Source organism: Procambarus clarkii, chromosome 14 (genome assembly GCF_040958095.1).
Source record: "Procambarus clarkii isolate CNS0578487 chromosome 14, FALCON_Pclarkii_2.0, whole genome shotgun sequence".
Taxonomy (NCBI): domain Eukaryota; kingdom Metazoa; phylum Arthropoda; class Malacostraca; order Decapoda; family Cambaridae; genus Procambarus; species Procambarus clarkii.
This window is the reverse complement of record NC_091163.1, coordinates 15,130,635-15,142,727: the sequence shown is the minus strand read 5'-3', so window position 1 is coordinate 15,142,727 and position 12,093 is coordinate 15,130,635. Positions and strand designations below refer to the sequence as shown.

The 12,093-nt window shown below is 42.6% G+C and overlaps 1 protein-coding gene across 1 annotated transcript in view; it reads left to right on the top strand.

Annotated features, from left to right (window-relative positions):
* LOC138364732 (anti-sigma-I factor RsgI-like) overlaps positions 1 to 11,547 on the top strand; it is a 39,508-nt gene extending 27,961 nt beyond the window's left edge. The window contains exon 2 of the mRNA XM_069324700.1: positions 11,180 to 11,547. Within this exon, the coding sequence (XP_069180801.1) occupies positions 11,180 to 11,547 (368 nt within the window). The remainder of the gene's footprint in view (positions 1 to 11,179) is intronic.
* The last annotated feature ends 546 nt before the right edge of the window (positions 11,548 to 12,093 follow it).

The following is a 12,093-nucleotide window of genomic DNA, read 5'->3' as shown; positions in this document are numbered from 1 at the left end:
GCCAAAAACTTGCACCATTATATACGACAGAAAACCCAAAATTCTGATTCATATAGTTCAATATATTACACCTATATTGCCTTCAGATAACATATGAAGGACAAAGTACATTCTTATGCCTCATTTTTTGACACTAATACCTCACAGAAAACTCATTCTCATGAAACATGAAACATTCTCATTCTCATGAAACATGAAACATTCTCATTCTCATGAAACATGAAACATTCTCATTCTCATGAAACATGAAACATTCTCATTCTCATGAAACATAAAACATTCTCATGAAACATGAAACATTCTCATTCTCATGAAACATGAAACATTCTCATTCTCATGAAACATGAAACATTCTCATTCTCATGAAACATAAAACATTCTCATGAAACATTCTCATTCTCATTCTCATGAAACATGAAACATTCTCATTCTCATGAAACATGAAACATTCTCATTCTCATAAAACTCATGAAACAATACAATGAAATATTATAAATAATAAAATCAGTAAATAATAAAATAACCCCTATATACCCCCTGAATAATTCTCTATAAATACCCAAATATAATAAAATTCCCATGATAATCCTCAACCATATAATGTGATAATTATATTTGTGACAAAATTTGCCTCAAACGTATAAAAATACAATAGGGTAGAAAATACAGTTATTGTAGTCACATCTCACTAACAAAACCGCTATACAATTTGTATAAAGAATCGGAACTTATTGAACTATCCATTCTACGGATCGTAGGGAGCAGAGAGGATTAAAACCTCTTAACGTAGAGGAGTAGACGTCTTAGAATCTACTACGTGCACTGGAGGAGTAGATTCTATAGGTTCTAGTGTGAGTAGAATAGTAGACTCTCCATATATCTACCTCTGTGCAGTGGAGAATTGATATGGCAAGGCCAATGTTCCAATAATATAGCAACGTTCTTAAGTCTAATGAACAAATGGTACAATTATGTGAGAACAGGGGTAAGGGTGAACAGAATGTTCTCTCTAAAGTTAAGCTGATCATTTCACTGGTCCACCTGCCTCGTCCTGTTCTGCACAACATGAAGAACATTTATAAAGGGTTGTTCATGATGTTCTCCAATATATTATTACTTTCAGGATATCCTATTACTAAGCTGTTTTATGACACAGTTTGAAAGCTCCGTTACAAAACGTGGAGGTTATTCTGACCAGCTTAATCCACACACACACACACACACACACACACACACACACACACACACACATACACACACAAATATGGTTATATGACAAAGAGTACTGGGAAGACGGGACGCCACGAGCGTAGCTCTCATCCTGTAACTACACTTAGGTAATTACACTTAGGTAATTACACACACAAACACACACACACACACACACACACACACACACACACACACACACACACACACAGACACACACACACACAAACACACACACACACACACACACACACACACACACACACACACACACACACACACACACACACACACACACACAAACACACACACACACACACACACACACACACACACACACACACACACACACACACAAACACACACACACACACACACACACACACACACACACACACACACACACACACACACACACACACACAAACACACACACACACACACACACACACACACACACACACACACACACACACACACACACACACACACACACACACACACACACACCACTAACATACACTAAATAACACTACAAATCTAATCTTTATTATATGATTCAGAACGAGAAACTCACTTAACAGAAATGAGTAAATTTCAACACTATAAAGAATGAAGGATAATCAATTTCTATCACATTAATCCATCCAGTAGCATGTAAATAATAATAATCTGGTAGATCATAGTCTTAATGTTATCTTTAGATGTTTTCCCCCAAAACGACTAAGAAAAAGGCGTTTATCAGGTGATCAGGTAGTTGTTTTAGCCTTTAGAAAACTGGGGCCAGATTCACGAAGCAGTTACGCAAGCACTTACGAACGTGTACATCTTTCCTCAATCTTTGACGGCTTTGGCTGCATTAATTAAACAGTTTACAAGCATGAAAACTTGCCAGTCAACTGTTGTTACTGTTATAAACAGCCTCCTGGTACTTCAGAGCTCATTAAACTGTTTAATAGTTGTAAACAACGCCGCCAAAGATTGAGAAAAGATGTACAGGTTCGTAAGTGCTTGCGTAACTGCTTCGTGAATATAGCCCTTAATTGCTTGAAGACGAGCAAAAAACTGAGCTTCGTATTCAAACAAAACAAAACTTCTCCTTAAAGTATCCCCGTAGGCTTAAGAACCGAAATTCCAGAAACTACCAACTAGAAGGTGAAGGGACGACGACGTTTCGGTCCGTCCTGGACCATTCTCAAGTCGATTGTGAGAATGGTCCAGGACGGACCGAAACGTCGTCGTCCCTTCACCTTCTAATGTGTGGTCTGGTCAACATAATTTAGCCACGTTATTGTGACTCATCGCCTGTATACCAACTACAGGAAGTTAAATGATGATCCGTCTCAAAATCATCATAATACACTGAAGGAACAAGGCGCATAGTGTCAATTAAGTCACAGTTTGATAGATCATGCCGCCTGGTAAGGTTGTATTCCGCCAAACACACACCGGAAACTACAACGTTGCTACAACGTTCGAACAAGTTTTAACACCTCCTAACCAGTTATAACAACCAATATAGCAAGTTGTAACAACGTTCTAATACGTCATAAACACGTTAAGCCAAGATGTAACAACTTTATTACAAGTTGTAACAAGCGGAAAATAGAGACAGTTTCGGTTTGTGTTTCCATGAGGGATATATCCTAGGATCATCAGGGTGATCCAGCAATTTAAGAGGTCAAGGAAATACGAAAATACAAGTTTCTTCACACCAATCATCTCCCAAAATGATAAAACCAGAGGCCAATCATATCACGTTTTTCTCCCAACGACTCCTAACACTCGCTACTACAGGAAGCAAACATTTTACGAGGTTTTATTCCCATAGATGTAAACATGAATGACTTGACTGTGAAGGACTCGCACACAAGTCCATTAGCGTCATATTAAACACTCCCTCCAGCGGTGCTGTCTGCAGACGTTTATCACAGAGAAAACAGGTTCCTCTTCACAAAAAAACGAATGTTTAAGGCAGGGAACTTGGGTGTGGAAGGGGAAGAAGTGTTGAAGTGGGTGTGGAAGGGAAGCAGTGTCTCTCCCCTGAAGTGGGTCTGGGATAGAAGCAGTGTCCCCCCACAGAAGTTGATCTGGAATAGAAGTAGTGTCCCCACTGAAGTGGATCTGGGATAAAAACAGTGTCCCCCCACAGAAGTAGATCTGGAATAGAAGCAATGTCCCCCCTGAAGTAGATCTGGAATAGAAGCACTGTCCCCACTGAATTAAACAGTGCTTCTGCTTCTGCTTCTGGAATAGAAGCAGTGTCTCCCCACTGAAGTGGATCTGGAAAAGAATTCAGTAGTCTAAAGGAAAAAAAGAGAATCCTACCCCCCAAAAAATAGTCTCTGAATATAAGCTGACATCTCAAATAGCCATAATACCTTGAAACACAAGTCCTAACACACCACAAAAACCTCAAACAAAGCAAAAAATATATATATGAAAGAAAGTAAGAATTTGACATACAAGACAAAGCTCTCTCTCTATATATAGATATAGAGAGATTTGATATAGAGATATAGTGCAATTATGTAAATCTCTGAAACAAAGGATTATCACAGAGATTTTGTACCATATTAAAAAGTTTGCAGAGACACGACTTTGAGCTAGACAGAAGGACAGGCATTTAATTAGACCCGCAGGCAAAAAAGACTGGGCTACAAAGACAATATTTGAAGTAGTGACAAGAAAGACCTACACAACAGTGCAGCTCCTGTTTGGAAACAGGAATTTTGTGGAAAAACAACAACAGAAGCTGGTGTTTGGAACAAACAGTCGTTTGATTAGAAGAGAGACATTTGTGTCTGAAAAAAAGAGTTTAATGTTCACAGCTGAAAAACGCTTTAGAACATATTTCAAGAGTTAGAAGAACACGCAAGAGCTGGAGCAGAATTCAAGTACTTAGAAAAGAGCTGCTCTTGACTTGGAAAGCCTGGAGAAAGAGCAGAAGAGTGTAGATGACATATAAACAACTTGCCATAGAGCTTATCCAAGCTCTTAGAGCTTAACCCGGAATAGAGTCCAAGGTTATGGAATAGAGTCCAAGGTTATGAAACAGAACTCAATTGTCTTGAACGGGAACAGAGGATTTGGAGAAGTTCATGAATCTAAAACAGACCTTAAGAGTCTGAGAGAGAGAGAGAGAGAGAGAGAGAGAGAGAGAGAGAGAGAGAGAGAGAGAGAGAGAGAGAGAGAGAGAGAGAGAGAGAGAAAGAAAACCCAGGAGTCTGAGAGAGAGAACTTAGGAGTCCCAGAGAGAGAGAACTCAGAGGTCTGAAAGAGAGAGAACTCAGAAATCCGCAACGGGAACGATATTTGGAACAATTCAAGAGTGTGGAACAAGCCTCAGGAGTTCTTCTTGAACAGGAAGAACGGTTAAAGATCAGGAACGGGAGGAGAAGAGGTTGAACATTCTCTCTTTTCCCACGATCATTAGCGCTACGGCTGCCTGGCTACGCTTGGCCCAGGTCCACAGGTGTCCCCCACACCTGTAGAGGTAGTGGTGGTAGTGGTGGTAGTTGTGGCAAAAAGACAACAGGTGTGTACGGGCGGCCGCCAGGTGAGATGGGAGTAAGGGGGAAGGGAAAGGGGGGGGGGGAGATGAAGGGAGGGGGTAATGGGGTAAGGGGGGGGGAAGATGAGGGGGGGTGGGGGGTTATGGGTGTAGATGAGAGGGTGGATATTATTGCTGGGTTCGAACTGATGGGGTCATTATGAGTAGTGTCGGTCGACCAGTAGGGTCGGGGGGGGTATTATATACATTTATATATGTAGATATATCTATATAATGTATATTAATGAATATGACACACACACACTAGGTAGAACACCTGGTATGTCTACTTGTCCCTCTGTCTCTCTTTATCTTTATCTATCCCACTTATTATAATTGCTCTCTAATCACTAAGAACCCGTGCCGCCTCTCTCTCTCTCTCTCTCTCTCTCCGTTGCCCCTACGTAGGTGCAGTGTGGTGAGGGCCCCCGTTAAACGGTGGGCCCAACACCGTGGAGGTGGGTCTGCCGTTGGACAGAGGACATGATATATAATGACGTTATGAACACGTGATTTATCCCATAGTATGGCAGATAGAATTTTTTCCTCAATTTTGGGATGACCAGCGTATTTGTTTTACAATATTTCATGTTTCTAACAGCAATTACTCGACAAAAATTCGGTGAAGCTATCTATACGTATCTAGCTTACACCCTATGTGTGTATATATATATATATATATATATATATATATATATATATATATATATATATATATATATATATATATGTATACATGCATTAGAAAACTCTTTACCCCTGAAGGATTCGAACCCAGACAGACAGATAGGACTCCATGCCCCTTGGTGTATCCAGTACTTTTACCACTAGTTAAGGTAAAGTTTACCTCTAGTTTACCATTGGCTTAAGAGGTCAGACGGCCTCCAATTCTTTTGTACAGTCAGTGTGGGTCTAGTCAATAAATCATGTTCTAAATATAATATAATAATATTAATTCAAATAAACCAATTGGAATTTTTGTTTCAAAATGACTAAAAGCATTTTGCCTATTGGGTATTGAGAGAGAGAGAGAGAGAGAGAGAGAGAGAGAGAGAGAGAGAGAGAGAGAGAGAGAGAGAGAGAGAGAGAGAGAGAGAGAGAGAGAGAGTCCTCCGGAGATGAGAGTAAGAGGTAATGCTCAAGTCAGCGGTCCAGGGAAGCTGCCAGGGGGTCATTGCGGTATTGAACCTAACACAACAGCTGTTGTGTGGCCAGGAGGATGAGGGGTGAGAGTTACCTTGCCTTGAGGGTTACCTTGAGACGGTTCCGGGGCTTAGCGTTCCCGCGGCTCGGTCCTCGACCAGGCCTCCTAAGGGAGTGAGGGAGATTAAGAGATGCGAGGGGGGGGGGGGTTGGAGAGCTGTGAGAGGAAGAGGGAGAGGAGGAGGAAGAAGAGAGGGAGGAGAGATGGAAGAAGGGGGAGGAGGAAGCGAACAATTGAAGGTATTACACCCAGATGACGTTCTAACTACAGAAGGGGAGGGGGTGTACTGGGGCGATAGAGAGGGGGGATGGGGAGGGATATTATGGGGAGGGATATTATGGGAGGTTAATAAGGGGGAGGGAGAGTAATTACTATCAATTGCTTCAAGGAGCTCTGCCGAATTGAGAAATATATATGTATACATACTCCCATACATATATATATGTATGCATACATATGCATACATGCATGTAAATATGTATATATATTTTACGAATACATTTTATGTATACATACATTTGTATGCATGTATGTATGAATGTGTGCAAGATGTACCCATGCTAATATACATATTCATACATAATTTAGTCAGCATATTCCTCTATCATTTTTCCCCTCCTTTAAACGTTTTATAATGCTCTACAATATCTTAATTTCTCTCTCTCTCTCTCTCTTTCTCTCTCTCTCTCTAACTCTCTCTCTCTCTCTATCTCTCTCTCTCTCTCTCTCTCTCTCTCTCTCTCTCTCTCTCTCTCTCTCTCTCTCTCTCTCTCTCTCTCCCTAATTATTCCTTCAGTTTTCCTAAATTCATTCAGAATATTCAAGTGTTACCTAATTTCGAGATAAATCTGGCCCAATCAGCTTGGCAACCTCCACACTATTGGGATTTTCAATTAGCTGAAAAACCCCACAACTTTATTCTTGATATATTTATTAGACGTCTATTAGACTTTCTTATAGCAATCATGAGACTCTGAACCAGGGACAGAAAGTGACAGGAAGTGCCAGGAAGAGACAGAAAGTCCCAGGAAGGGACAGAAAGTGACAGAAAGGGACAGGAAATGACGGAACAGATCCCACACTGGACGTGATGAAGGTGAGGACAGCAGGTGTGTAAAACAGGTGTCTATCACCCCTGACAGATGTCAAACACCCCCAGGGTAGCACCAGTTGTTTGACACTTGAGAGGCGGGACCAAAGAGCCAGAGCTCAACCCCTCCGCTAACACAATTAGGTGAGTACAAGGTCAAACACCAAACAAGCAAACAAGGACAGGATGAGACCTCGAAGAAAAGAATTACTAAAAAAACAAAAGGAGAAATACAGAAAAAAATATCAAAATAAAATTAAAGCAGCAAAAAATAAATAATAAAGATAGACAAATATCGAAAGGATTTCGAGCGAAGAATTAAGAAAATGAAGGAAGACACATGAAACAAGCTGAAATTGCCTGAAGGCACAAGAGAATCACCAGTTTAACGAGTGTATACAAAAAAAAAAAAAAAATTAACAGGCTTTAGACCCCCAATCAATTATAAGCCGTCGAACGACACAGATAAATCGAACACAGACACGATAAAGAAAGTGATCGACGTGACATAGAACAAGGCCACTAGAGGGGGACATAGAGAGAGGAGAAGCAGATATAGACACATACACATACAGCCGAGGCGTCGAATCCCACAGAAGAACGGACTTGGCCAAGCTTGAATTGACAAACCGAATTAAACGAGACAGATACAATTGAAATCTCCGAAATGCAACGAACGAGGAATAACTCAAGGGAGACAAAGATATACGCCACAGATCTATTTCAAGCCGCGGTTGGACAGTTAGAAAAATAGACGATAGATCTAACATAATAGACATAACCCTTTCGGACATATCACAGGTCTAATCAGGCGGAAAAACATACACAAATATACCCACCGCAGCAGTATATCAATATGCCTGCCCCATCATGTCATTATCACATCAGAATACGATTCCTTCCCCATCCTTGCTCGGCCAGAGGACCCTTAACCCCATTGTTTTAACCCCATTCCCCCACTCTCACACCCCCCCTCACACCCCCCTCACACCCTCTCACATCCCCTCACACCCTACTGAAACCTGCTTATGAAAGAGAGAGAGAAAGAGAGAGAGATAGAGAGAGAGAGAGAGAGAGAGAGAGAGAGAGAGAGAGAGAGAGAGAGAGAGAGAGAGAGAGAGAGAGAGAGAGAGAGAGAGAGAGAGAGAGAGAGAGAGACCCAACACACTAAGGACCCATCCTGCTCCCAGAGCCAGGCAGGAACAGGCCATGCAGACGGCGTACCGTGATAGGATCGAACGCTTGCCATCACCGGGCCAGTTTTTCAGAGGGTCGGCAATCCTCCAAACTTCCTATAATGTTGTGTTTGAGCCATGTTCACTGCTCCTGGTGCGACAGCAGCGGACCAGCCCTATCCTGCCTCTGGCGCAGCGCTGAATGTAGCCGGGATAGGAGCCGGGGTGTAGTTACAGGACATAGGATAGCGGATATAGTGGATAATTAGGATAGGAACTTGCTCTGCTACTGGACAGTGATACGGACAGTAGCAGTTGTGGTGAGAGGACAGTTTTAGTGAGGAAAGTAGTTTCTTAGAGACAGAGCTAAGCTAGTATGGTTTTATAGCACTTGAAAGGGATATGAGGGCAGGATATGACCTGGGATATCAGGATAGAGAGAGAGAGAGAATGCTGCCCAACCAATTGGATCGTCGGGGGATCGAACGCCGACCTGCAAGTCGACCCGTCGCTGTGCAGACCGATCCATGTGGTGGGCTTCAAGAACGATAATCGGTGGTACTTTCGCAGAGTTGGAGTGGTTGGTAGCGATGGTTGTGATGAGTTGTGTTGGGTGGTTTAGGGACAATAATATGAGATTAATGTGAGTGGGAGAGTTTTGGGCAGAGGGAAAGTACCCCATCAAGGGTAGGAGCTGCAACCGGAAAGTACCCCTATAAAGGCTAGGAGCTACAATGGGAAAGTACCCCCATAAAGGCTAGGAGCTACAATGAGAAAGTACCCCCCATAAAGGCTAGGAGCTACAATGAGAAAGTACCCCCATAAAGGCTAGGAGCTACAATGAGAAAGTACCCCCATAAAGACTAGGAGCTACAATGAGAAAGTACCCCCATAAAGGCTAGGAGCTACAATGAGAAAGTACCCCCATAAAGACTAGGAGCTACAATGAGAAAGTACCCCCATAAAGACTAGGAGCTACAATGAGAAAGTACCCCCCATAAAGACTAGGAGCTACAATGGGAAAGTACCCCCATAAAGACTAGGAGCTACAATGAGAAAGTACCCCCATAAAGGCTAGAAGCTACAATGAGAAAGTACCCCCATAAAGGCTAGGAGCTACAATGAGAAAGTACCCCCATGCAGAATACTACAGTAGAGGAAAGTAGAAACAGTAGTGACACAATCCAAGAGTTCAATATACAATAAACTACAATGCTTAACCGCCAGTAACTAAGGCAAACAATCGAAGCAGAAAGTAACCCCCCATTTAAGTAGCCTCAAAAGTATAAATGAACCCCATTGCAAGTGCAACACTTACACTATTAATAGTGCTATTAGAACACCTATTTATCACTTAGCGTTTCCTCTCTGGAATATGTCGCAGGGTGTGTCAATGGCTTCCAATCCTTAATCAGGCGATAAGGTGTCTAATCCTATCGTGTTATCGAACGCGTCACCCAGTTCTGAAGGCGAATAATTGGGTGTCATCTTCTCTCTCTCTCTCTCTCTCTCTCTCTCTCTCTCTCTCTCTCTCTCTCTCTCTCTCTCTCTCTCTCTCTTTCTCTCTCTCTCTCTCTCTCTCTCTCTCTCTCTCTCTCTCTCTCTCTCTCTCTCTCTCTCTCTCTCTCTCACACACAAAGATTTTAGTATTTTCACCTTTTCTATCTCGTCTCTTTTATTCTAGTCCTTCTATCTCAAATCTTTTTTCCTCATTTACAGCATCAGTTATCTTAGCCTCTGCATGTCTTACGTTCTTCCCTTTTAATCTGGCTATTTAATTCCCCTTCCTGCTACTCCTTATCCTCCTCCTGCTGCTCCTTATCCTCCTCCTGCTGCTCCTTATCCTCCTCCTCCTTCTCCTGATAGCAGCTGACCACCTGACTCGCGTCCTCGTCATTAAAGAAGGAATTAAGTGATGTGCTGGCAGCTTCAAGCAACAGATGTCTAGCCTTGGTTCTGGTATCCTGCCTGAGGAGCAGAGCAGGTAGTCAGCTGTTGCTGCTGCTGTTGCTGCTGCTGCTGCTGCTGCTGTTGCTGTTGCTGTTGCTGCTGCTGGCGGTCTGGGCGAGGCTATTGGTGGAGATGGAGGGGGGAGAGAGAGAGAGAGAGAGAGAGAGAGAGAGAGAGAGAGAGAGAGAGAGAGAGAGAGAGAGAGAGAGAGAGAGAGAGAGAGAGAGAGAGAGAGAGAGATGCAGAGAGAGCGAGATTGGTGGATAGGCAGAGAGCAGGAGAGAGTGTAGTGTTAGTTGAATTAGTGGTGGTAGTTGTGGTGGTAGTGTCAGGGGGATAATGTTTGTTGCAGTGTTGTAGAAGTGGTGGTAGTTATGGGCAATAGTGATGTAGACTAATACACAGAATGAGATGTTATAGCGTATACAGTGTTGCAATATACGCACACACACACACACACACACACACACACACATACACACACACACACACACACACACACAGTTGAAAGGCGGGACCAAAGAGCCAGAGCTCAACCCCCGCAAACACAACTAGGTGAGTACACACACACAGATACAAGTTAAAACGCTCCCTAGAAAAAAAAAGATTAACATATCGCAGAGAGAACTACCAAAACATCAGAGAATTCCCAAAGTAGACACAATGGGATACAAAGCTCAGAGGCAAAGTCCAATTAGATTTAGAAGCGTCAAATATAAAACCAGCCAAATATTTTGACATAGATTCCCGGAAGCAAAGAGGAGGAAGAGCAAGAAAACTTAGAAATGACAAAGAAAACGGACCAGAAGGCCTATAAGATAAAGAGGAATAAGCAAGTGAGAGAAAGAAGATAGGCAGAAAAAACAAAATGAAAATAACATAGCAACCCAAGCCAAAGATCAACCCAAACTTACTCGAAGCCACATAGGGAAAAAAAATCACATTGACAGTGACCGATCAGGCAATCAGATTAAAGACTAAATGACGTGTATTCACAGAAAATGACAACGAAGTATGTGACGTCCTATACGAAAAAATCCAGAAAGTATTTGTAAGGACCGAACCTCAAGTCGACATAACGGAAGGGGAACCAATCCAAGGAGAGCCCAAGGGTGACAACAAGAGAGAAGAAGGTGACAACAGCAGACAAGAAGGTGACAACAGCAGACAAGAAGGTGACAACAGCAGACAAGAAGGTGACAACAGCAGACAAGAAGGTGACAACAGCAGACAAGAAGGTGACAACAGCAGACAAGAAGGTGACAACAGCAGACAAGAAGGTGACAACAACAGACAAGATGAGGAAACAGGAGACAAACAAAACGAATGCTTAGGAAAGCAAACAATGTCCTTAGAGTTAACATAGTGTTATAACTGAGAGTTCCCTGCAAGTCTATTGAACCAGAAGAATAGACTAGAATCTAATTCGTTGTTTCAGAAAATAGACATTAGAGGAGAGGTGTAGGAAAAAGGGTGGGGTGGGGGGGGGGGGGGGTGATCACTGGATTAGCGAACCGACAGGTGGTAAGACGAGGCTCGGGAGCTAACGCTCGACTCAGCTAATACACATTTAGGTCAGCACGAGCAGGTGTGTACACACACCCCCACTATGACGTAAGCACACTTACACATTAAGAAAAACGTACACACATTAATTACCGGCTGGTGATTAGTATTCCACTAGCACAACCACTACCACCACTACCACTAGTACTAGTTACCACAACTACTCTCAAGTACACACCTGCAAACTAGTCACGTATATTAGCCCCACTGACCTACGAGTCACATATATACTTCCTGAACACCAGTTCAGTGTTCAATATTGACTGACCTCTGACCCCCTTCCCCCCCCACACCCCCCACACCCCCTTGGAGCGAAATAGGCTCAACTCTATAAACAATTCCGAAA